The sequence below is a fragment of the Lagenorhynchus albirostris genome, chromosome 1, assembly GCF_949774975.1.
Source record: "Lagenorhynchus albirostris chromosome 1, mLagAlb1.1, whole genome shotgun sequence".
In the NCBI taxonomy this organism is placed as follows: domain Eukaryota; kingdom Metazoa; phylum Chordata; class Mammalia; order Artiodactyla; family Delphinidae; genus Lagenorhynchus; species Lagenorhynchus albirostris.
Genome location: NC_083095.1, coordinates 164,792,303 through 164,819,677, shown reverse-complemented (window position 1 = coordinate 164,819,677; position 27,375 = coordinate 164,792,303). Strand labels below are relative to the sequence as shown.

At 36.9% G+C, this 27,375-nt stretch overlaps 1 protein-coding gene and 1 pseudogene across 2 annotated transcripts in view; both read left to right on the top strand.

Moving 5' to 3' along the window:
* FANCI (FA complementation group I) overlaps nt 1–27,375 on the top strand; it is a 73,837-nt gene that overhangs the window by 20,126 nt on the left and 26,336 nt on the right. For both annotated transcript variants that reach the window (XM_060159075.1, XM_060159066.1), the window contains exons 8-17: nt 10–95; nt 1,679–1,805; nt 5,799–5,891; nt 6,539–6,675; nt 8,724–8,904; nt 10,324–10,411; nt 18,018–18,148; nt 18,608–18,678; nt 19,758–19,872; nt 21,414–21,536. In XM_060159075.1, the coding sequence (XP_060015058.1) occupies nt 10–95; nt 1,679–1,805; nt 5,799–5,891; nt 6,539–6,675; nt 8,724–8,904; nt 10,324–10,411; nt 18,018–18,148; nt 18,608–18,678; nt 19,758–19,872; nt 21,414–21,536 (1,152 nt within the window). The remainder of the gene's footprint in view (nt 1–9; nt 96–1,678; nt 1,806–5,798; nt 5,892–6,538; nt 6,676–8,723; nt 8,905–10,323; nt 10,412–18,017; nt 18,149–18,607; nt 18,679–19,757; nt 19,873–21,413; nt 21,537–27,375) is intronic.
* LOC132525788 (YEATS domain-containing protein 4-like) lies at nt 25,858–27,130 on the top strand (annotated as a pseudogene).

The window sequence follows — 27,375 nt, the reverse complement described above, 5'->3', positions numbered from 1 at the left end:
TTTTTTCAGGGAAGCCGGAAGAAGGTTTTGGAAGGAATCATAGCTTTCTTCAACAAGCTAGATACGCAGCACAGTGAGGAACAGAGTGGTGATGAGTGAGTATCACAGTATAGAAATAAAATCATTTTTCCAAATTCATCTTATTGTTATCTAACTGTTCAGTCCATACCTTCACTTCAGCCCAGAATTTCCCTAGTCCCCTTAGCTGCTCAGTAATAAAATTAAAAGAATAATGCAGTCTCTTCAACTCTTTCATTTTAATCTTTCCAGGAAAACAGCAATAATTATTCTGTAAATTGCAAGCTTAAAAGCTATTTAAGTGTTTACTTTGTGCCAGAAACTATTTGGCCCTAGGACTACAGTGATGAACCAGTCAGACAAGGTTCCTGCTCTCATGGATATTTCAACGAGAAGAGAAAAGAAAATAAATAACAAAAATATTAGAGTGAAAAGTGTTATGCGTATATTTCAAATGGATGATGTGACAGTGACAGTATAGCTACTTTAGGTTGAGTGGTCAGGGAAAACTTCTCTGAGAAGGTGTTATTTTAACTGAAGCCTAAATGGTAAGAGCCACAATATATAGATCAGGAAAAAGCACATTCTCAGTTGGTGGAACAGTTAGTGCAAAGGCAGGACACAGCATGATGTGACTGAAAAAGAGGATTTTTTTTTGAAACAAATACTTAACAGAGTGCTTGCTCTGTGCCAAGTGCTGTTCTAAGCACTTTAAACCTTACAGCAACTCTCTTTTGCCTCTGTTTTATGCATATAGAAACCAAGGCACAGAGAAATTAAGGAATTTCCAAGGGTTATGTAGCCATAAATTGGTGGACCTGGGATTTGAATTCAAGCAGTTTGGCTGCAGAGTTCGTGCTTTTAATCCTGTTTCAGCCTACTGCTTCTAATCTGGAATAACTTTTAGTTATTTGGCTTGAGCAATTGATTAGAAGGTGGTCTTGTATACTGAGTTAGGAAAGACTGACAAAAAGCAAGTTTAGGGGGAAATAAGCTCAGTTTTGACCATGTAAGTTTGAGATGTATATTAGTATCCCATATGGAGGTGTTGAGCAGGCAGTCTGGGGTTTTAGAGGTCAGGACAGGAAATACAGATTGGAAAGGACTAAAGCCTTCAGACTGGATAGGGTCACCTAGGGAAATCGTGAAGAGAAGAGAAAGAAACGCAAGATTGAGCTCAGAGGCATTCACCATTTAAAGGGAGGATGAGCCAGCACAAATAATTAAGAGGCCAGTGACAATGCCCCAGAAGCTAAGAGAAGAAAGTGTTTCAAGAAAGAAGGGGTCAACTGTGTCAAATCTGCTGAGGCTTTAATTAAGATGAAATTTGGTTATTGGTTTTGACAGTGTACAGGTCATTTGATTATTCTTGCAAGGGCTACAAATAGCATTGGAAAGGGAGGTTAGGGAGGGGACAGAAGCCTAATTGAATTGAATTGAACTGGGAAGAGGTAAAGAAGTGGAAATAATGACTGTAGACAGTTCTTTCAAGAAGTTTTGTAAAAAAGGAGCAGAGAATGAGACAGTAGATTTTGTACTTTGTGCCTGCCTCCAGTGATCATATTAGTTCAGCTTGAGTTTTTCTGTTTGTTCATATGAGCATATGCACTGTTGTCTCTTTCCCAAACTATAGCTCATACCGTTCTGTTGAATCTTTTAGGCTGTTGGATTTTGTTACTGTACCATCAGGTGAACTTCGTCACGTGGAAGGCACCATTATTCTACACATTGTGTTTGCCATCAAGTTGGACTGTGAACTAGGCAGAGAACTACTGAAACTCCTAAAGGTAGCCCCACACTCTTAAGGAGATCCAGGATCTCTTTATGAAACAGGGATGTTTGAACTCAAGCCTCTTTTATGCTGGTTAATGACAGGAAACAAATACATAGAAATATTGTAGAACTACCCTGGGTCTAGAGGATCTCTTTTTTTTTACTTTGAAAGTGGAAGATACATGATATCACTACATTCTTAAGCAAGTTCTGTTTTAAAACCATACCTTAAGTGTTTTAGTGTTTAAAAAGAAAAAAAAAGGTGAAGACTGTTCAGCAGGAAACTCAAAATTTAACCTTAACTCCATTATTCTATGAGCTTCAGTCTTGACCTCTGTTTCCGTATTTGTGAATTGGGGAAATTGCCTATTTCTAGTAATATATTGTGAGGTTTTGTGAAGCTAAGTCATTCATCATTAAATATTTGTGAAGTAGTAAGATAAAAATTAGAAATGTTTTGAACTCTTTTTAAGTATTTTGCTACATTTACCTTATCTCACTTTCTCACAAGTACAGATTTTTTTCTGAACCATTTAAAAGAAGAAATCATGACCCTTCAATGCCTGAATACTTCCACAGATGTCTCCTAAGAATAAGGATTAATACCTTTTCATTGAGTTTTTTGAAGCATCCAGCCCAGTTTTCTTGTGTCTCTCATTGTCAGATTTGTCTTTTTCCTCATGATTAGATTCAAGTTAAACATTTTTGGCAAGAATATGTCATAAGTGATGTTGTATACTTTCTCTTTTTGGGGTCAGCAAACTTCCTCTAAAGGGACAGACACTAACTATTTTAGGCTTTGCAGGTGATACGGTCTCTGTCAGTGCTACTCAGCCCTACTGTTGTAGCAGCAAGGCAGCCAGAAACAACACATAAATGAATGACTGTGGCTGTGTGCCAATGAAACTACATGGGCACTGCAATTTGAATTTTATTTAATTTTCGTGTGTCACAGAATATTATTCTTCCTTTGATTTTTTTTTTCCCCTCAACAATTAAAAAAGTGAAAATCAGTCTTAGCTCATGGGCTGTACAAGATTAGGTGATGGGCTAGATTTGTCCCAGAGGCTGTAGTTTGCCAACCACTATTCTATTGCATTATGTCAGAAGGCTCATAGTATCAGGCAGTCTTAGCCAAATCATTTGATCAAGACAATGACCATCAGGTTTCTTCATTTGCAAAGGTATATGTTTCCCTTTGTAATTAGAAAGTAATCCATGGGATCATAATTCGAGGCATGCGAAAATTCTTTTCCTCAGCAACCTTTCACACAGTGGATTTTGTTTTCCCGTCTACTGATGATTCTTGGCCTAAATCACTAATTATACTCGGAGTTGCAAAATAGTAGAATTAAGATTAGAAAATTTTAATTCTGTCATTCCTTCTACATTATTAGCTGGTTTTCTTCTGTGAAAAGAGCCACCCCCCATTTTTTTGGATATTGTTATGCAGCCAATGAACCTTTTAAAATTCAATCTGCTCGTATGCAGTACCCAAAGTGACCCATATTTGGCTAATTGGATCCTTGAGGTAGGCTTATATGTCCTTCTAACATGGCCCCATTAGTCTTTGAGCACTTCTGTGGCATAAGCTATCCAAGACACACTTGTACTTTCCTTACCCGATCCTGATTTCTCTAAGGAGCCTTGGGTCCCTTTTGTAGGAAAGGATATTTAAAGACCATGATGTGGGAACTAGCCTTTGAAGCTCCTTTGTCTTCTCTGTATCTGTTCACTCTTCTTTTTATTTAGGTTTACAGTAACTATATTATTGATCTTTTCAAAGAACCAGCTTTATCGACTGTTTTATATTTGTTTGTTGGTTTTCTGTTTTATTCATCTTTGATTTTATATTTATTCCTTTTTTTCTTTTTTTAATTGATTAATTTATTTGTTTTTATATTTGGCTGTGTTGGGTCTTCATTGCTGTGCACAGGCTTTCTCTAGTCAGCAAGCCAGGGCTACTCTTCATAGCAGTGCATGGGCTTCCCATTGTTGTGGCTTCTCTTGCTGCGGAGCACAGGCTCTAGGCGTGCGAGCTTCAGTATTTGTGGCACACAGACTCAGTAGTTGTGATGCACGGGCTTAGTTGCTCTGCAGCATGTGGAATCTTCCTGGGCCAGGGATCAAACCCGTGTCCCCTGCATTGGCAGGAGGATTGTTAACCACTGCTCCACCAGGGAAGCTGTATTCCTTTTTTTCTTTTGTTTCTTGTCATTTCTTTCAGGGCTCAAAGATCTATTTTTTAAGCTTTATTGAGGTGCAATTTACATAACATAAAATACACCCATTTGGGGCTTCCCTGGTGGCACAGTGGTTAAGAATCTGCCTGCCAATGCAAGGGACATGGGTTCAAGCCCTGGCCCAGGAAGATCCCACATGCCGTGGAGCAACTAAGCCCGTGCGCCGCAACTACTGAGCCTGAGCTGTAGAGCCCACAAGCCACAACTGCTGAGCCCACGTGCCACAACTACTGAAGCCTGTGCGCTTAGAGCCTGTGCTGCACAACAAGAGAAGCCAGGACGATGAGAAGCCCACGCACTGCAACAAAGAGTAGCCCCCACTCACTGCAACTAGAGAAAGCCCACGCACAGCAACGAAGACCCAACACAGCCAAAAAAAAAAGAAAAAAAAATACACCCATTTTAAGTGTGTAATTCATTGATTTTTCATAAGTTTACCTAATTGTGCAACCATCATCATAATTCAGTTTTAGAACATTTTCATCACCTTGTAAGATCCTTCATGCCTGTTTCTATAGATTTACCTTTCCTGATTTCATATAAATAGAATCATACAATATGTAATCTTCTGTGTTTGGCTTCTTTCATTTAGCATAATTTTCGAGGTTTATCCATGTTGTAGCACTTACAAGTATTTCATTCCTTTTTATTGTTAAATAGTATTCCGTTGTATAGACATGTCCATTGTTTAGCTGTTCACCAGTTGATGGACATTTGAGTTTTTACTTTTCGGCTATTATGAATAATGCTGTTGTGAACATTCACATGCATGTCTTTGTGTGGACATATGTTTTCATTTCTCTTGGGTAGATACCTACAAGTGGAATTTCTGGGTTATGTAATACATTTATGTGTCTCTCTCTCTCTCTCTCTCTCTCTCTCTCTCTCTCTCTCTCTCTCTCTCTCTCCCTCTCCCTGTCTCTCTCTCTCTCTCTCTCTCTCTCTCTATATATATATATATATATATATATATAATTTTTTTCTTGGCCATGCCGTGTGGCATGTGGGATCATAGTTCCCTGACCAGGGATCGAACCTGCGCCCCCTGCAGTGGAAGCACGGAGTCTTAATCACTGGACCACTGGGGAAGTCCCATATGTTTATAATTTAAAGAAACTACCAAATTGTTCTCCAGAGTGGCTACATCATTTTACATATCCGTCAGCACTGTATGAGGGCTCCTGTTTATCCACATCCTGGCCAACATTTGTTACTGTCTTTTTTTTTTAATATACCTATTCTAATAGCTGTGAAACAGTATCTCATAGAGGTTTTACTTTGCAGTTCCTTAGTGACTGATGATAACCAAACATCTTTTCATGTGCTTATTTAGTTGTTCTGATATCTTTGATGAAATGTCTATTCAGATCTTTTGCCCATTTTTTGATTGTGACTTAAAGAGTTTTAAGAATGCTTTGTATATCATAGGTACAAGTCCTTTATCATGTATGTAATTAGCAAATATTTTTTTCAGTCTCTGGCTTGTTTCATTTTCTTAATGGTGTCTTTTGAAGCACAAAAGTTTTGATTTTTAATGAGATCCAATTTATCAGTTTTTTCTTATATAAATTATGTTTTTGTTATGGTATCTAAGAAATCTTTAATCCAAAGTCTTGAAGATTTCCTACTGTGTTTCCTTTTAAAAGTTTTATAGTTTTAGCTCTTATATTTAGGTTTCTGATCCATCTAAGGACTTGTTTTTAAGTAGGATATATTATTCTTTTCAGATGTAAGTTATGACTCCTTTCTGATTTATTGTTCTAGGCAGGACAGCAAGGAGATTTCGGTAGTAATATATGTCCTTTCAGCATTGCCCTCTTCCTCTCTGTAACAAGAATACAAAGATTTGAGGAACAGGTATTTATGAATGACTTTTTGGTTCCTTCTGTAGTTGATAAAGTGTACAATAGTCTGTTTTTTTTAAATTATCTTTTCCTAAACAATTCCACTCCCACCCTGCCAGCAGCATATTCCCCTATAAGAATGTAGGCCCACACTGTTCTCTGTGGGCTGCTTGAAGACTTCTTCAGATACTTGGTTTATACCTCCACTTCCTATTGTGTGGTAAGCCAGGTGGCGAGATGGGAATAAGAGTGGAAACATCACACAGTCCAAGTAGCAAGAATGGGAAGTTTAGCTGGGTATTCATTGCAATTGTATTATGTTGTAGCTTTCTAAGAAACTGTCCCTGATCAACTTGAAATTAATGAGAATCTGTTATTTGAAAGAATGAAAATATAAAATCCTTTACCCTTTTTTCTCATATGTGTTTCTCTGGTTGTGGGTAATATTGATTTTTAGCCCTTTTTCTCTCAAGGAAGACCTGTCTTCAGCTCTTTTAAGTTCCCACTGAAAGTCATAATTTTTGTATCATACTCATCAGTGAAACAGTTGTCATAGGGATATGAGTGTATGGCAGCAAGTAGGAACAGTTGCAGGGTTAAGATTCTATAGTATGGGCTATCATTTTTTGCTTCATTTTCCTATTTCTTTCATTATATTAGGTATTTGACCTTTTAAAGTCTTTGGTTATAAAAAGCTTTAAGGATCTTCAGCTTCTCCAAGGCTCAAAATTTCTTCAGGATCTAGTTCCTCATAGATGTTGTGTTTCAACCATGATCTTGGAAGTGGTAAAGAATAGGTAAGTTCATGAACCATAAGGTTCATAGGGTATTTAGTGTTAAGATCAGAAGATCCTTGAATCCCAAGGGCTGAGTTCTTGGCCACCTTGATAGCAAGGATACAAAACTGAAGTAGGTACCTTTGCTCCTTTCATGCTATTTCCTTTAATGCTATTACTACTCTATTGGCCTGAGTCTTCATTGGCTTTTTAGGTGAGTAGAAAACTGAGTTTTATTTACTTTAACTGTTGGGAGTTTGGGACTGATGGATGGAATTGAATTAGCAGTTTTAGACAATTAAATTATTAGCAGTTTTAGGCAAATCCATTTTAAATCAAATTGAAAAAACTGGTAACCATCCTGGTTGTTACTTTCATGTTTAATGTTGTATTTCAGAATATACGTTAGCTGTTATAACGGTCTTTACTGTGTCATGCTTTGTCTGTGGTTTGTCTCCATGGTTTGCTATATTTAGCTCTATTGGCATACTTTGTGTTTACCTGCAGATACTTAGAGGTGCAGAACATTAATGTACTAGGAAAAAAAATCACCTATGAACCAATAAAACTTCCAGGTTATACTTACCTCCCCTGTTTACCAATCATGTATGAGCTCTTTCATGTTACAGATAAACATTTTGTAGCAAACCGACTACAACTGTCTCCTCCCTCCAAGATGGTAACTTTAGCCCACAGCAAACATTTCTCCACTTCATTCTTGTTGAGATTATTAACAGACTATACTTATTTAGACTTCATAATTTTACTGGTTTCTTTGTTTACATCTTATCTTTTGAACCTCATACTTTTCACTTGGAGATATGCCATAAGTATATATTTTTTGCAGTAATCCTTTCGGATATGGTTTGTGGATAGTAAACTTTTCATATCTGAAAATGTCTTTGTTTTGCTCTTCCACTTGAACAGAAATAGTTGGACGAGGTTTAAAATTCTGAGTTTATAATCAGTTTCACGTTGTCTTTTTGCATCTAGAATTGCTGATGAAAAGTCTGATGGTTATCTGATTCTTGTATTATTTTAGATAATCTGTTATTTTTCTTCATGGGAACTTTTAAGACTTTATTTTTATCCTTTATCTTCTGAAATTTAACACAATTTGTGTTTGTGTAGGTTCCTTTTTAATTCATTTCTGTTTGGTAATTGGTGTGCCCTCTCACTGTAAGGAGTCATGTCTTTCCTAAACTCTGTAATGATTTTCTTCTGTTTTCTTTGAGTACTGTCTCCCCTTTTTCTCTCTTATTAACTGTTGGAATTTCTTGATCTGTGTGCTGTATCTCTTAATTTTTCTTTCACGTTTTTCATATTTTTGTCTTTTTGTGTCAAGTTCAACAAAAATTCCTTAGCTCGCTCTTCTCAATAATTATTTCTTCAGCTCTGCCCATTTTATTCTTAGGTCCATTTATTGAGTTTTTCACTCTATCCGTCATGTTTTTTATTTCCAAAATTTCTAATTGGTTCTATTTTCATAACAGTTCATTTTTTGTTTCATGCTATAATACTCTTATTTCTCTGAGGATATTCATTAGACTTTTAAAATCTTCTCTTTGTTCCATTAACCTTTTCCCTTAGCGATTAGTTGTCTTCATTGAGTTTGGTGCTTCTCTTTCGTGGTGATATTGTTTTCTTGTATTTGGTGGTTATTGCTTATCTCCTTATTATCGTTTTTGATATTCCCCATTAGTTTGTCTGAGAGTGCTGTATCTTTTAACACATTCTGCCTCTGTGACTTGAGGATAGTGGTAGGGTGTACCAAGGGCTAATCTTCTAGGTGTGGCATTGCCCTAATCCTCCAGCATGTTGTCATCCTCTCAGAGTGCTGCTCTGCTTCATATGTTTTTTAATGTTCTGTAGTTTTTGGATTTTCTTGGTGTTCTGTCGGTAGAGATTGCTTGCCTACCATTCCCATTACTGTTCATTAAGAAATTCAGAATTTATGTGGAGTGTTGGTTATCCAGGTCAAGTTTGGGAAATACGTAACACAGCAGAGAATATAGAGGTAAGGTATTTTACTAAGTTTTTCTTCTTAACTAAACTTTGTTTTCTTGCAGTGTTCACAGTTGGGATCATGTTACTCAGGGCCTGGTAGAACTTGGCTTCATTTTAATGGATTCCTATGGGCCAAAGAAGATTCTTGATGGAAAAACTATTGAAGCCAGCTCAGGTCTTTCTAGAATGCCAAACCAGCATGCATGTAAGCTGGGAGCCAATATCCTGTTGGAAACTTTCAAGGTGAGACTCTAGTTTAGCAACCATTCCCTAATAAATAGGGCATTAACTTGGGAGTCTGGGGGACAGGGCAATTTGAGTATGTAGCAGTTTCCCAGAACAGAGATTGGGATAGTAATTGAAACATTATAGACCCAGTTTGATGGAATACTTACTTTCTCACTCTTTATTTATATGAGATTTTCATTTATTCTAATTTCTGTTTTTCCTGACCATGTTTTAGAAGTTTGAATATAAGTTAACTTCCTCATGATTTCCTCTTCTTCCTCTAGCAGTAAATCTGGGTTTTTAAAATTCCCTTATACAAAAAATAATCTTTTAGGTTGCTGTAGAACATCAAGCTTGAAGAATCATTCTTAATGGTTCATTGTTTTTGAAGAACCAAATTGGGGAATTTACAATCTTTTAATTCATTACCATATTATGGCTATCATCTCAATCTTAATTTCTGAAATAGCTTTCAAAAATTCATTTCAAGTTCAAAAAAGATCATATCTGAGACTAAACAAATTTGCTTTGCCAGTGATTTCTCTAAGACATCTTCTTTACATTCAGTTGTTCACTGTATCTACACAACAAACGTATCTGCTGAAAATGTTATTTGGAGACCAATTTAAATGTAAATCTGATGTTCTGATCCAGAACCATGAAGTGAATGTCATATAATAGTCCTTGAGAGTTGTGTATTAGATACATATGACTCTCCTTAACCATAATCTGATTAAAAACATTCTTAGAATAAGAAAATGGTTTTTGTTTTTAAATTAATCTTTTTTAAAACTAAGAAGGTTCCACTTGGTTTCACACAGATGTTGGCTTTGCCAAGGTATCTATAGAATATAGAATTTACTAATAATCAAATTATTAGTCCAGGGTCTGAAAGTAATTAGTCTGTATCCCAAAGTTATCAAGTTCAGGTATGAAATTTAACTAAAATTCGAGTAAAAATTCAAAACAGGTTGTTTTTTAGGCAGTTGCTCTGCTTGTAGAAACTGAGGAAGGGGTTGGTGAAGATTTTCTAGGTTTTCAGAAATTTTCATGGGCTTTTAAATTTTAAAATAAAAGTTGTGCATACTGTCAGGAATATGGACGTTGGCATGTAATAGATACCTAGGTAGAATTATTCCTGTTTGATGCTGGACCTTATATGTAGCAGTACTTTCATATGATTTCTCTTTTAGGCTAATAAAAGTTTGCCCTGCTAATGAATTGTCTGAGCACAGAATGAGGGTAGAATTGAGTGATTCTTTCCCGATGATTCACATTATATTTGTCTTTGAAATAAACAGTCCAGTTTTGCCCATATTCAAACTATTCTTTTTTTTTTTTCAAACTATTCTTTAATCTGCCTAACATGCATTGATATAATTGTAAGCTGAAGGTCACCAAGGAATATTTTATTGGTTCTTCTGTTCTTTTTAGATCCATGAGATGATCAGACAAGAAATTCTGGAGCAGGTCCTCAACAGGGTTGTTACCAGAGGATCCTCCCCCATCACTCATTTCATAGGTATTGAACTTTGGAAGGGTGGATAAAGTTGTCAGGAACATTTTTATTTAAATGTCATAACGCTTTTGGTTCTGGAAAAAAATGTAATGATACAGTAGATTGACATCTTTAATGACATCTTTGATTATGATGCCAGTAAAACATAAATGCATTTATATTGTCTATGGTTGTCAAGAAGGAAAAGAGCATATAACTAATGAGTGAACTTCTATCTTGCATCAACTTTCTCTCTTTTTTGTTTGAATACTTCTCAGGTGAGTGCTGTCCTTCTGCTGTCACTCAATGACTTCCCGTTCTCTTAACCCTTGACATTCGTTTTTTGTTTTTTTGTGTTTTTTTTTGGCGGTACACGGGCCTCTCACTGCTGTGGTCTCTCCCGTTGCGGAGCACAGGCTCCGGATGCGCAAGCTCAGCGGCCATGGCTCATTGGCCCAGCTGCTCCACGGCATGTGGGATCTTCCCGGACCGGGGCACGAACCCGTGTCCCCTGCATCGGCAGGTGGACTCTCAACCACTGCGCCACCAGGGAAGCCCTAACCCTTGACATTCTGACTTCAGTACTGGTCTCTTTGGTGACCTCTGAATGTTTTGCTCTTTTAATACATATATCCTAATGTCTAAATCCACTGGTATTTTCTTAATCACCAACTTTCTTAATTTCTCTATCATTCTACACTGTTTACAACTCCCCTGAAGTTGATAACTGTAATAATTTGCATCTTATCCTGCCTATGATCAGTTTTTTTTTCTTCTTTAGTGATTCCTTTTCTTTCTTCTATCCCTAAATGTCAGGGTTCTCCAAAGCTCTGTACTTGACACTTCATTCTACTTTTTTTCTTTCTTTACAGCTTTATTGAAGTATAATTGAGGTACAACAATGTCCACATATTTAAAATATAACAGTTTGATAACTTCTGACATACATATACACCAGCGAAACAGAAAGTATCACCACAGTCAAAATGAACATATCTATCACCCACAAATGTTTCCTGGTGCCTCTTTGTAATTTGCTCCTGCATCCCTCTCTTCCTTCCCATCTCTCATCTCTAGTCTGGTCTGCTTTCTGTCACTATAAATTTAAAAAATTTTATGTAAATGGAATCCTACAGTGTGTACTCCTTTTTTTTTTCCTTTCTTTTTGGTCTGACTTCTTTCACTCAGCATAATTCTTTTGAGATTTTTCTGTAGTTGTCACACGTATCAATAATTGATTTCCTTTTTATTGTTAGTATTCCCTAATACGGATATAACCACAATTTATTTATCCATTCACCTGTGTGCAGGTTTTTAGGTTGTTTCTAGTTTGGGGCTATCACGAATAAAGCTGCTATGAACATTAATGTGTAAGTCTTTCTGAGGATGTATGCTTTCATTTCTGTATGGAAACATGTTATAGTGGAATGGGTACACCATATGGTAGGTGTAGGCTTTATAGTTTAAGAAACTGCCAGACTATTTTCCACAGTCGTCGTACCATTTTACATTCCTATAAGCAGTGTTTCTAGTTGCTCCACATTGTGACCAACTCTTGGTATGATCAGTCTTTTTAATTTTACTCATTCTAATTGTGTTTTTGTTTGCATTTCCTCAATGCCTAATGATATATTGAACATTTGCCATGCTTATTTGTCATTTCTATATTTTCTTTGGTTAAATGTCTGTTCAGGTCTTTTGTCCATTTAAAAAAATTGAGTTGTTTCCCTTTTTATTACTGAGTTGTAAGAGTTATTTATATATTCTAAATACAAGTCCTTTGTCAGATATATGTTTTGCAGATATTTTCTCCTGGTCTGTGGTTTGACTTTTAATATTTGTAACAGTGTCATTTGAAGAACCAACATTTTTAATTTATCAGTTACCAGTTCATCAGTTTTGTATAGTTCCTGCTTTTTATGTCATGTATTAAAAAAATCTTTGCCAAACCCAAGGTCACTAAGATTTTCTCCTATATTTTCTACTAGAAGCCTTATAGTTTCAGCTCTTATACTTAGATCTGTGATCCATTTTTGTTAAATTTTGTATAGGATGTGACATAACAAGGTTCATCTTTTTGCTTAAGGCTATCCAGTTGTTCCAACACAATTTTTTGAAAAGATTATCTTTTCTTCATTGAGGTACCATGACATCTTTATTGAAATCAACTAACCATACATGTGTGGGTCTATTTTAGGAATCTGTTCTATTCCAGTGAGCTATGTGTGTGTTATGTCTTGATTGCTATAGCGTCATAATGTGTCTTAAAAGCAATAGTGTAAGTCTTTTAACTTTTGACTATTCTAGGTCCTTTGCATTTCCAAATAAATATTCTAATCAGTTTGTCAGTTTTTATAAAAGGTCTCAAGTTTTGATGGAGATTGCCTCAAATGTATGGATTAATTGGGGAGAGAATTGGCATCTTAGCAGTATTGAGTCTTCTAACCCACGAACACAATGTATCTCTCCATTTATTTTACTTCTTCAATTTCTTTCAGCAATGTTTTGTAGTTTTCAGTGCGTGGATCTTGCATATCTTTTGTCGATCCCTATTTCATTTTTTTGACACTGTTGTAAATAGTATTTTTAAAATTTTCAATTTCTGATTGTTGATTGCTGTTGTGTAGAAATAGTTGCTTTTTTAATATTGACCTTATATCCTGCAACCATGCTAAACCCACTTATTAGTTCTAGTCGCTTTTTGGCAATTCCTTAGGATTTTCTACATAGAAATCACGTCATCTCCAAATCTAGACGTTCTTGATATCAGTGATATGTCTTTTTTCTTTTTTTCTTTACCAGTCTGGCTTAGAAGCTTGCCAGTTTTACTAATCTTTGAAAGAATGAGATTTTAGTTTGAATTTTCTCTTTTTTTTTTTCTTTTTTCAATTTCACCAAATTCCGCTTTTCATTATTTCCTTCCTTTTGCTTGCTTTGGGTTCATTTTGCTCTTTTAAGTGATTGAAAAACATCAAAAGAAGAATATATCATGATACATGAAAATTTTAGACTTTAGAGTTCATAAAATATAGTATTATTGGAATACAGACATGCTCAATCATTTATGTGTTGTCTATCTTGCTTTTATACTTTACCAGCAGAGTTGAGTTGATGTATATATATATATATACACACACACACACACACACACATACATACATGTACCGACTCGTGATATATATATCTATCTCACATGACCCATTAAGCCTAAAATAGTTATTGTCTGGCCCTTTACAGAAAAAGTGTGCCAACTTCTGGTCTGTTATATTTACCTAGATATTGATATTGCTAATTTTTCCTTCCTGATGATTGAAGTTTCCTTTTGTTTGTGTGAAGGGTTTTAACTACAAAATCCATTCTTTTAATAGAAGTAGGGCTAGTCAGGTTATCTGAATCTTCTGGGTGAACTTTGGTAGTTTGTGTCTTTCAAGGAATTTGACCATTTCATCTTAAGTTATCAAATTTATTGTCATGAAGTTGTTCCGAGTATTCCATTTAATGTCTGTAGGATCTATATTGATTTGTCCTTTCTGACTCCTAAAAGCCATAATTTGCATCTTTTCTCTTTTTCCTGATTAGTCTAGCAAGAGGTTTATCAATTTTATTGATTTTTCTCCAAGAACCAGCTTTTGGTTTCATTGAGTTTCTCTGTTGTTTCTCTGTTTTCAGTTTTATTGATATGTGCTCTTTTTTGTTTTGTTTCTACTGCTACTTTGGGTCAGTCTGTGCTTCTTTTGATTAAAAGCATATGTCATTAATTTGAGACCTTTCTCTTTTTTTTCAATAAAGCATTAAACTATAAATTTCCTTCTAAACGTTGCTTTAGCTGCATCCCATAAATTTTGTTTTTTATTTTCATTCCGTTCCAAATACTTTTAATTTCTTTTGTGATTTGTTCTTTAACCAGTGGGTTATTTAGAAGTGTGTTGTTTAGTTTTCAAGTATTTGTAGATTTTCCAGGTTTTCTGTTATTGATTTCTAATTTGTGGTTATAAAACATACTTTGTATGATGCGAATTTTAAAAAATTTATTGAGACTTGTTTTATTCTCAGAATATGGTTCATTTTGATAAATGTTCTCCATGCTATTGAAAATAATATGTATTCTATTATTAGGTAGTTTTCTATAAATCACTGAATTCAGATTATTCAAGTCTCCTGTGTCCTTACTGATTTTCTGTCTACTTATTCTGTTAACTATTAAGAGAGGGGCGTTGAAATCTCTGACTTTGTATTTATAGAAATGACTGTCTGTGCCTTTCAGTTCTATCAGTTTTTGCTTCAGGAATTTTAAAACTCTATTATAGGGCATAAACATTAAGGATTGTTATGTCCTCTTTGTTAATGGATCCATTAATTGTTATGAAATGACCTTTTTGTTCCTGGCAATATTATTTACTCTGAAGTCTACTTTGATATTAATATAATCTCTGCAGCTTTCTTTTTATCAGTGTTAACATGGTATATTTTTTCCATCTTTTTAGATTTAACTTATTTATGTCTTTATATAGTTAACTTGCGTTTTATTATAGACAACATACAATTGTGTTTTACTTTTTTTTATCCAATTTGACAGTCTCTGACTTTTAATCAGGGCAGGCCATCTACATTTAATGTGATTAACATCCGGCTATTTGTTTTCTACTTTGTCTGTTTTTTGTTCCCTTTTTCCTCTTCTCCCTTCTCTTTTTTTTTCTTTTTTTTTTTTTTTTTTTTTTCGGTACGCGGGCCTCTCATTGTGTGGCCTCTCCCGTTGCAGAGCACAGGCTCTGGACGCGCAGGCTCAGCGGCCGTGGCTCACGGGCCCAGCCACTCCGCGGCATGTGGGATCTTCCTGGACCGGGGCACGAACCCGTGTCCCCTGCATCGTCAGGCGGACTCTCAACCGCTGCGCCACCAGGGAAGCCCTCTTTAGTCTTTTTTACTTTGTGTTTCATTTTAGATAGTTTTTATTGCTGTAAATTCAGATTCCCAAATCTTCTGCAGTGATCTTATCCATTAAAATTTTCATTTTTAGATGTTTGATTTATGTCTTCCATATCTTCCCTGTCTTTTTTTTTAAACATGCTTCCCTGACCTATTTTTTTTTTGCTGTGCCACATCTTCTTGCAGGATCTTAGTTCCCCAACCAGGGATCAAACCTGGGCCCCTGGCAGTGAGAGCACCAAGTCCTAACCACTGGACCACCAGGGAATTCCCTTCCCTTACCTTCTTGAACATATATTTATTTTAGTTCTTTTAATGTCCTTGTCTACTAACTCTTATCATTGTGTAATTTCTGATCTGTTTTTATTGATTTATTTCCTCGTCGTCATGAGTTGTGTTTTCCTGCTTCTTTGCCTGATGAATAATTTTGATTGGATGGCAGATACTGTGAACTTCACATTGTTAATTTGCTGGATTTTTTTTTCCTTCGAATATTATTGAGCTTTAAGTTTCTTGGAAAGCATTTAATCCTTTTTATGATTATTTTTATGTTGTGTTATATAAGACCAGACAGTCTTTAATCTAGGGCCAACTTGGTGCTACAATTAAAGCAATGCTCCTTGTATATTATGAGGTGTCTCCACTGTGGATGTTGTGAATATAAACTATTTCCTGTCCTTTATGACCTCTGAGAATGGATTTGCCTACTGCTTGCCTGTGATTTTTTCCCTGACTTAGATTGTTTTTTCATACAGATGCACTGACTAGCATGCAGCTAACATACAAGGGGAGCTACCTGCACATCTCCAGGGCCCTCTTTCCATGCAGCTCTTTCCTTTCTGGTACTCTGCCCTATGAATTCTAGCTGCCTTAGCTTTCCTGAATTGTCAACTCTGTCTCTGTAACTCAGGAAGACCGCTGGATTCTGAGTTTCCCCTCTCTGTGCTACTGCCTAGAAACCCTCCAGGCAGTAAGATGGGGCAGTTATTATAAGCCTCTCCTCATTTATTTCCCTTCTCTTAGGGATCAATGTCTGTACTGCTTCTTGTCTGGTGTCTGAAAATTGTTGCTTCATGTAATTTGGCTTATTTTCTTGTAGATGTTTAAAGTGGGAAGATAAATCTGGTTACTCTTACTCCATCTTGGTGGGCAGTGTCTGTCCCTCTTTTTATATATTATCTTACTTGCAGATATCGTACCACTTCTCATGATTTCAGTTATTTTGGTGGGGTCTTTTGTGGGCATGGCTCCCAAATCTTTATGTCAAGACTCTCCTCTTTCCTTAGTTCACTGCTTCAATGACTTCATTCCTGCTGGATATTTCCATTTAGTATTTTTTTTCCTTTTATTTCAAATGCAATACTGTTGCCTTCAAACAAATTCCCCTTTCCGTTGTCCCTGTTTCTGTTATCTGAAACACGGCTCTGAGTCTCAGAGGCTAGAATTCCTTTTAATCTTCTCAAATACACTTGGTACCTAAGTTCTTTCATTCTTTCCGTCATACTGTTACCTCTTTCTTCTTTTTTATACCCTCCCCCCCACACATACACCCATTGCCTAATTCCCAGTCTTAATAACCTTGCATTTAGACTACTACCACAGCTTCCTAACTGGTTTCCCTGCTTTCTTTTTTCTCTGCAGTGATTCTGCCTGCAAATTGCCGCCAGATCAGTATTCCTAAAATACCACTCTGTCATTCAAAACTCACTAATACCTCCTTTCATAAATTACCAGCTCTTTATCCTGGTATTTAAAGTCCTTGATGGAATTCCCTGGCAGTCCAGTGGTTAGCACTCAGTGCTTTCACTGCCATGGGCCTGGGTTTGATCCCTGGTCGCAGAACTAAGATCCCAGAAGCCACATGCCACGGCCAAAAAAAGTCCTTGACAATTTGATCCAACCTACCTTTCCAGCATTAACTTCCATTATTTACTTTTCTGAATGCTTCACCCTGTCTCCACAGATTTCCCCACCATCCTCTGAATATGTCTTACACTTGCCTTTCCTGTACTTTTACTCGTACTTTTCCCTTTAAATATAATAGTTCTTTCCAGTTCTTTGTGCATCTCAATGTTACCCATCTTTTAGAATCCAGCTTAAATTCCTTCTTCTCTTTGCTCTCCTAAAGCACACCATCTCATAATGATCTCTTCCTTTGCGCTCCTGTTTAAACTCTCTCTTTACCATTTGCTAGACAATAAACAATGTTTGGAATTATTAGATTTTTGGTATCATTCTATTCTTTCATTCTTTTAAAATATTTTTTTCTTCACTTCCAGCTAAATTAACATTCTTGAAGGAAGAGAGACCAGGTTTTGTGCTTTTGAATATTCCTTATAGGACCATATTATTATGCTTGCATATAATAGAAATTCATAAATATTTATTGATTTATTTCAGTTTGGAAATATGAAGACAATGTGTACTACTTATTCAGGCAGTATAATGGGTTTCTTCCTTTCTTTTAGACAGTTTAATTTTTGTAGTCTTACACTATCACCAGAAGAAATTTTACAAGTATCCTGGTTACATTGACCTTAAAGTCTTAATACATAGAATCAGTAGAAATCTATGTTGCAGTGTACTTGACTTATTTGAGAAAGAAACAAAAAACTTTTTACCATTTCTTTCTCCATTTTATGTTCCTTTTATTTGAAACGTTTTTAGTTATTTGAGGCAACTGATTATAGATTCTGTTTTTCAGACCTGCTTTCAGATATCATCATGTATTCACCCTTAGTTCTTCAAAGTTGTTCTTCTAAAGTCACAGAAACTTTTGACTATTTGTCCTTTCTGCCCCTTCAAACCGTACAAGGGCTGATGAAGGCAGTGCAGGTAAGTCTTGACTCCTAAAGAGCTCACCACAACTGAGGTTGAACTGCCGAGTGGAGGTCTGATGTATTTCTTACACATATACATGTAAGAAATACTGTTTTCCTTGATTCTAGAACATAAAACTTTCTATTAAAATAGAGTCTATTTTCCAAGTTTACCCCCTCTTCATAGTGCTATTCTCTCTCCTTTGATTCAGTTTCAAGTTAGTGAAGTAATTGAAAGGCTCTTAGGAAATTATTAATTGAGGACAGTAGGTTTAAAGGTATTCACAACTAGTTTCAATTTAGCATTTCAAAATATAAAATTGTCCTTATTACTAAGTGTAATAAACAATGCAACTTGTTTATAAAACAGAGCCAAACTTTCTTATAAAAGCCAAATGGTAACAGTATTGAGTAGAAATGTGCTAAGGCTAATAAACAAATTGCTGTTTTTACCTACTGATTCTTCCTCTTTCAGCCCCTTCTAAAAGTCAGCTTGTCAATAAGAGACTCCTTGATACTTGTCCTTCGGAAAGCTATGTTTGCCAGGTATGTAGCCTCCCATGAGAGCTGAGGAAGTGATGCTTTCTAATGTTACTTAGAGTCCTCTCTGCAGTCATCTCTAGTACAACCTATTCACAGCAGTCATGCAAATTCCTAACCCAAACTTAGAGATGATAATACCATCTCCTAAAGATACTATGAGATGGGTAATATGTGGGAAGCATTTGTTACTTTAAGGATAAGATACCAAATTAATACCACATTGGCCATATTATAATACACTCATGGATATTCAGAGGAGCAACTAGTAAGTAGCCATATGCTGTTTATCCCTATTCTAGAATTGACAGTTTGTTGTTACTCCTTACCCAAAAGCATGTCTGATAGGCCAAGGTTGTATATTGTAGCATCTATAACATGCATTAATCATTGAGCCTCAGTGAGATGAGTGTATCATTTTTCTGGATGGAGGGTTTATAAGGCACCAAGCACTGCACTCCTCTATGAAGAAAGGAAGTGCTCCTTTAAACTCAGAGAAAATCAGCAATTTCCTTTGCTATATTTAGTACTTACATTTGAGTTATCAACCCATTGTACAGCCTTTCAGCACTCTTGTTCTCATTTCCCTCATAGACTTGTCAGCAGGATAGAAGAAAGTATAGATAGTGCCAGAGGTTAAGTAGATAATGCAAAATTCAGCTGAATTCCTATACTACTAATTGCTGTGAACAGCCGATGCCTTTTTTTTTTTTTTTTTTTTTTTTTGCGGTACGCGGGCCTCTCACTGTTGTGGTCTCTCCCGTTGTGGAGCACAGGCTCCGGACGTGCAGGCTCAGCGCCCATGGCTCACGGGCCCAGCCGCTCCATGGCATGTGGGATCTTCCCAGACCAGGGCACGAACCCGTGTCCCCTGCATCGGCAGGCAGACTCTCAACCACTGCGCCACCAGGGAAGCCCCAATGCCTTATTTTGAGTATATAAATTCAATTTATTTTGCTCTGTGCTTCATTGTTTATACATATTCCTTTCCTGTACAGAAGTAACTGAATTTTTCTGACCCAGAAGCCTATTCCTGTGAAATCAGTACTGTTTGGTAACTTCTTCTCTGTCTATTCCTGAGCTAGGCAGCTTGATGCCCGAAAATCTGCAGTTGCTGGGTTTTTGCTGCTCCTGAAGAACTTTAAAGTTTTAGGCAGCTTGTCCTCTTCTCAGTGCAGTCAGTCTATTGGAATTAGCCAGGTAAGGATTTTTTTTCACACCAGCTTATAGTGTGTGCACTGATGCAGGAGCTGATGATGTGCAGACTCTTTTCTTTTACTCCTTTTCTGGTTGTACAAATGATCCTGAAACTGAGAGTCTGATGATGATGATGATATCAGCCAACACTTTTTAATGGAAAATTTGCTGTGTGTTAACTGTGCTTTTCAATATGGTAGTCCCTGGCCTCAAGGTGGCTGTTGAACTGAATATTGATTGAAATGTCGCTAGTTCAAATTGAGTGTTGCTCTGTGTGTAAAACACACACTGGATTTTGAAGACTCTGTGTGAGATAAAAGAATGTAAACTATCTCGTTAATAATTTTTAATTTTGATTATGTGTTGAGATAATATTTTGGCTGTGTTGGGTTAAATAAAATATTAAAATTAATTTCACCAGTTTTTTTACTTTTTTGATTTGACTGCTAGAAAATTTAATATTATATATGTGGCTTGCATTTGTGATTTGTATTGTGTTTCTACTGGACAGCACTGTGCTAGACTCTATGCTAAGTGCTTTACATTTATTTTCTCATTTAATCTTCACAGCAATTCTCTGAGGCTAAATACTGTTATTGTCCCCAGTTTTAATAGTTTATTTACTTTGTACATCTATTAAAACCTGTAACCTGAGAAAACAAAACATTTTACAGTAACGTGATAATCTAGGTTTTGCAGCAATAAAATTGTCTTTGTCATTTAAATTCAGTAATATACAATTTATAATAAGAGACGTATCTGTTTACTAGTTTCATTAAGAATCCTTTATTGCTCTGGTATAACTATACAAAACTTTTGTTTATAACATATGGCATAGATTAAATATTAGGAACACTGGGTATCATTTATGTATTGTTATTATCCCCAATTTAAGGGTAAGAAAACTGAGACTGAGAGAGGTTAAATAACTTGCCCAAGGTGATATGGCCAGTAATGGGTAGAACTGGGATTTGACCTCAGTCAGTATTAACTTCCTCACTAAGATGCCTGAAGTGAGGATTAGGAGTTCTTGGTCTATAATGGCTGAATTTATTATATGACTCAAACAAGCAGTGTTATTCTTCGTCAAGTCCATATCTGAAGAAAATAACTACCTACCCCTAAACCTCTCAGGAGTTCACGGAACCAAAAATAGCTCAATTCTTCTAGCTATTGAAGACATGTAAGGAAGTCTTTTAGACCTTTTATGTAAAATCAAGTTTATTATGACTACTGAATTCTAGAAGCATGAAATAATCTGTGTGCCTTCCTAAGCAGGTGACATTGCCAAGGAAAATCTTAAGGAATAAGGAAGAGTTAATTTTTTTAAGTGCTTGAAAATTCTCTTAGTCCAAACTAGAATAAGAGTGATAACTTATCATGGCCTAATAATGATTATAATATCTGCCTCAGTCCTGGGTTTTGGCATATGGGGAAAGCTAAATGTAAGGTTCTTTGACCAAGTACATCAGCTCATTTTACCCCCTTAATAGAAACTACTTACTCTAGTAAGATAGACATGAACTGGCCTCTCTTCTTTTCAGGTCCATGTGGATGTCCATAGCCGTTACAATTCTGTCGCCAATGAAACCTTTTGCCTTGAGATCATGGATAGTTTGAGGAGATGCTTAGGCCAGCAGGCTGATGTTCGACTCATGCTTTATGAGGTAAATCAGCAGAGTGAAGAGATGTAGTACTTCCCTCCCCAACTCCGCTAATAATCCTTTTAATTTTAATAATTTTTTTTCTGATTATCAAAGTACAGTAAATATGCTCTTATTTAATGCAGTTAGGACCAGTAGTTAGTGATGATTAGCCAAAAAGTCGTTTAAGGTGAGGAATCATAAAGAATAGTTAAAACACCTTAAATGTTTTATTTTAATTTGAAATATTTAAATGTACTGTTAATTTACCAGTCTTTTGCTTTAAGGCCAAGTCCTTTTGGTTTTGAGTATGAGTCTGCCATTTGGAACTTCCTGTCTCTCAAACAAACCATAACTTTAATGTATTGCCTATAATTTCAAGTTTTTGCTTATGTAAAGTAGGATAAAAACTTTAAAACACTTCAGATACAGTCTTAGTATAGAAATCTTCTAGATATGTTCAGTTTTTCCCCTAAGTTTTTAGAATTGTCTTATCCCTAATTCATCAGAAATTGGTTTTAGAGATTTACTTTTATTAAGTCTTTCCAAAACATTCAACTTAGTTTTTATGCAAACAAATTCTCGTTTTTTTGTTGTTGTTGTTTTTGGCCATGCCACATGGCTTGTGGGATCTTAGTTCCCTGACCAGGGATTGAACCTGTGCCCTCGGCAGTGAAAGTGCAGAGTCCCAACCACTGGACGGCCAGGGAATTCCCAGAAACAACTTCTTTTTCATTTTGCACTTGGTTTCCAACAGTTTACAGAATGTCTGATTAGATCACATAATTAACAATGATGGTACAATTAGCAAAAACTGAGAGAACAGTATTACTACTGACTTGTGATTAGGATATAATTCAGCCAGTGGGAACAAAAGTTTGCAGTCATGAGGGATTGCACTACGATTGCTAGCATTTAGTATGCTGTGTACTTCAGCATACATATTTCATAGGATGGAGAGCATTAGATGATCTAGCAAGTAGATTAAGTGGAAGTCATTTCAGAGAACAGCTATTGTAATACTTTTATTTGCCCTTTTTTTTTTTTTTTTACTAAATTTATTTGTGGCTGCATTAGGTCTTCGTTGCACGCGGGCTTTCTTTAGTTTTGTCGAGCAGAGGCTACTCTTCCTTGTGGTTTGCGGGCTTCTCATTGTGGTGGCTTCTCTTGTTGTGGAGCACAGACTCTAGGCACGCGGGCTTCAGTAGTTGCAGCATGTGGGCTCAGTAGTTGTGGCTCATGGGCTCTAGAACACAGGCTCAGTAGTTGTGGCGCTCAGGCTTAGTTGCTCTGCGGCATGTGGGATCTTCCGAGACCAGGGCTTGAACCCGAGTCCCCTGCATTGGCAGGCGGATTCTTAACCACTGAGCCACCAGGGAAGCCCCTATTTGCCCTTTTTAAAATAACATTTATTGAGCTACAGTGGTTGCAAGGCACTGTACCAGACATCAGATTTTTCAGGTTTATTGTAGAAAATATAGAAAGTACAGGATTTTTTTTTTTTTTTTTTTTTTTTTTTTTTTTTTTTGCTGTATGCAGGCCTCTCACTGTTGTGGCCTCTCCTGTTGCGGAGCACAGGCTCCGGAAGCGCAGGCTCAGCGGCCATGGCTCATGGGCCCAGCCGCTCCGCGGCATGTGGGATCTTCCCGGACCAGGGCATGAACCCGTGTCCCCTGCATCGGCAGGCAGACTCTCAACCACTGCGCCACCAGGGAAGCCCCAGGAAAATATTTTTAAAAATATTATTACTAATCCCAGCACTCATATATGTATATTTATACAAAATTGGAATCATAAGATTTATCTAGCTTTTATCTCTTAATATTATGTTGTAATATGTATTTTCCTATTTCATGGAATGTTCTTTGACACATAATTTTTAATGCTAAAAAGTGTTCTTTGTGTATACAGTGATTTATTTAACTGTTCTGGGTCATTTCTGTTGTTTCCAGTTTTTCACCATGAGTGTTGTTGTACCTGAATATTTGACCACATTGCTGGGTTAAAGATTAGAACATTTTAAAGTCTACTGGCATACTCTGGCAAGCATTGAATTTTTATAATAATTAAAAATATCTTTGTTCAACATTCATTTGTGGTAAAACTCTCAGACGCTCTTAGCAAACTAAGATTAGAGGGGAATTCCTCAACCTGATAAAGGGTGTCTATGAATCCTACATCTGATATAAATAGTGAGACACTTAATGTGTTTCCCCTTCGATCAGGAACAAGGATATTTGTCCTCAAAATTTTTATTCTGCATTAAAGTGAAGGTCTGATCCAATGCAGCAAGGCAAGAAAAAGAAATAAAGGCACACAGATTTGAAAGGATGAAGTAAAGCTGTGTTGTTCACTTAGTGTACATAGACAATACCAAAAAGTCTGCGAAAAATGAGTTTAGTAAGGTCGTATGCAAGATCAGTAACCATGCAAAAATCAATTATAGTTCTATTTTCTAGCAATGAACAGTTTGAAATTGAAAGAAAGCAATATTTATAGTAGATAAAAAAAATACTTAAGGATAGATTCAACAAAATATGCACAAGATATGTACACTTGAAGACCTCAAAATAGCTGAGAGACATTAAAGAAGAATTAAATAAATGGGGAGATATGCAATGTTCACAGATGAGAATGCTTAATATTGTTAATGTTTTTAAGTCTCAGAAATATCTGTAGATTCAATGAAATCCCAGGCTCTTTTTGTAGAAATTAAGAAGTTGATTGTAAAATTTATGTGGGGCTTCCCTGGTGGCGCAGTGGTTAAGAATCCTCCTGCCAATGCAGGGGACACAGGTTCGAGCCCTGGTCCGGGAAGATCCCACATGCTGCGGAGCAACTAAGCCCGTGCGCCACAACTACTGAGCCTGTGCTCTAGAGCCTGTGCTCCACAACAAGAGAAGCCACTGCAATGAGAAGACCGTGCACTGCAACGAAGAGTAGCCCCCGCTCTCTGCAACTAGAGAGAGCCCGTGCACAGCAACGAAGACCCAATGCAGCCAAAAATAAATAAATACATTTTAAAATGTATATAATAATAATAAAATTAATGTGGAGTGTAAACCACCTAAAATGAACAAAACAACTGAACAAGTATAAAGTTGGTCAGTTAAGGTTTTTCTTTTTTTTTTTTAATTAATGTATTTATTTTTTGGCTGTGTTGGGTCTTCATTGCTATGCACAGGCTTTCTCTTGTTACAGTGAGTTGGGGCTACTCTTCGTTGCGGTGCGGGGGCTTCTCACTGCAGTGGCTTCTCTTGTTGTAGAGCACGGGCTCTAGGTGGACTTCAGTAGTTGTGCCACACGGGCTTAGTTGCTCCGTGACATGTTGGATCTTCCCGGACCAGGGCTCGAACCTGTGTCCCCTGCATTGGCAGGCGGATTCTTAACCACTGCACCACCAGCGAAGTCCCTGGTCAGTGGAGTTTTCACAGAAATCCCAAGTAATTCAGTGGAGAGAGGATGGTCTTTTCAACAAACGGTGCTGGAACAATTGTTTGTTGTATTGGGGGTACCAAAACCACCTCTGTGTTTAAAGATTTCTTTAGAAGGACTGATAAAACTTGAGCGTAAATTTGTTCTCATGGCTGAGATTTAGAGTTAAAGGATAGAAAGCAAAAAACAGCAGAGGCGAGAGGCAAATAGGGTGAAGTCCACAGGAGACCAGGTGCAAGCTTCTAAGAGTCCGCTCCAAGTGAGATTGCACAGGATGCACTTAATTCTTCCAGCAAATGAGTTGTGATAACGTATGCAAAGCATATTCAAATAAGTTGTGATAACATATGCAAAGCGTATTCTACTAGGGAAGCTTATTAGAGAGCACTCAAGGCTTTTTATTGGCAGCTGGTCACATAGGCACCCTTACTTAGCACGTACCAAAATTCCTAACTCCCAGAGGGAAATCAGGTTTTCAGCATAAACTATATTGTTTGTACAAACAGTTTAGGCACAGTAAGCTTCTCATTGTTTAGGGAGTTTTATATCAGTATAGGAAAAAACTGTTTACCAGCCAAATTCCCAGCCACCAGCCAAGGGCCAACCTTGGAAGCAGACCTTTCTAAGGATAGCAATCTCAGACCACTGTGTTAATGATAACTCTTTTCTGCACAGTCATCCATATTCAAAAAAAAAAAATCGCAATCTTATCTACCTCCAAATTTTAAAAATTACCTTGTAGCCGCCACCTTTCCCGTCTTGCGTGGGGCTGAATGGGCTTCCGTGACGCCCTCTGCCGTGAGGCGTTGGTGATTCCTCAGCACACTGAGCACTGCTGACTCGTCTTCCTTCGGCCAGAAACCCTCCTCCTTGGGCCCGCGCGGGAGGAGCACAGCGGCGAGTCCGCTGGCCCCAGTCTCTTTCCCTGGCAGCGGCGGCTTCTTCCGTAGGACAGTATGTTCAAGAGAATGGCCGAATTTGAACCTGACTCCGGCGGGAGAGTGAAGGGGGTTACTGTCGTTAAACCAATAGTTTATGGTAATGTTGCCCCATATTTTGGAAAGAAAAGAGAAGAGGATGGGCACACCCATCAGTGGACAGTATATGTAAAACCATACAGAAATGAGGATATGTCAGCATATGTGAAGAAAATCCAATTTAAGTTATATGAAAGCTATGGCAATCCTTTAAGAGTTGTTACTAAGCCTCCATCTGAAATTACTGAAACAGGTTGGGGTGAATTCGAAATAATCATCAAAATATTTTTCATTGATCCTAATGGAAGACCTGTAACCCCGTATCGTTTATTAAAGCTATTTCAGGGGCTTCCCTGGTGGCGCAGTGGTTAAGAATCTGCCTGCCAATGCAGAGGACATGGGTTCGAGCCCTGGTCTAGGAAGATCCCACATGCCACAGAGCAGCTAAGCCCGTGAGCCACAACTACTGAGCCTGCACGTGTAGAGCCTGTGCTGCACAACAAGAGAAGCCACGACAATGAGAAGCCCGCGCACCGCGATGAAGAGTAGCCCCCGCTCACCACAACGAGAGAAAGCCTGCGCACAGAAACGAAGACCCAACACAGCCAAAAATAAATTAATTAAAAAAAAAAAAAAAAAGCTATTTCAATCAGACACCAGTGCAATGCTGGGAAAAAAGACAGTGGTTTCAGAGTTCTATGATGAAATGATATTTCAAGACCCAACAGCAGTGATGCTATAATTATTAACAACAACATCTCGTCAGCTTACCTTAGGAGCCTATAAGCATGAAACAGAACTTGCAGAACTTGAAGTGAAAACCAGAGAAAAATTAGAAGCTGTGGGGAAAAAAAACAAACTTTGAAATTGCAGAGCTTAAAGAGATTAAAAGCAAGTCGTGAAACTATAAATTGTTTAAAAAATGAAATCAGGAAACTCAAAGAAGATGATCAGACAAAAGAAATATAAACGGTTCTGAAGAGAACTCGTAAGTGAAACTAAAAATAAGGTGGAGTTTAAAGGTGAGATGGACTACAAATACTGCGATGTTTCTTAGAGGAACTGCACATATAGTTGTCAGCCATAGATTTCTCAGCAATGGGGTCAAAGTATTTGTACTTTACAAGCAATCTTTAATGTGAAATATATCTGTATAATGCTGTATAGGCATTTTATCAACCCATTTTGGGGTAGTTCTGTGATACTAAGCACAATTTTAAAACATTTTTACTGCATTGTATGTATAACTTACCCTTTGGACAGACGTCAAAATTTCATTATAAAGTATAACTTGTACAAATTTTGTACTTCCCTAGTAGTTAAATTCATGGTAAAATTAATGTGTATATTTAATTTCTTAAGTTCTTACCTGCCCCAGTCCCAACTCTTTTGTATCTGATGTGCCCAGTAAGCACTCAGTAAATGTAGTTTACAGATGCTGGAAAAAAAAA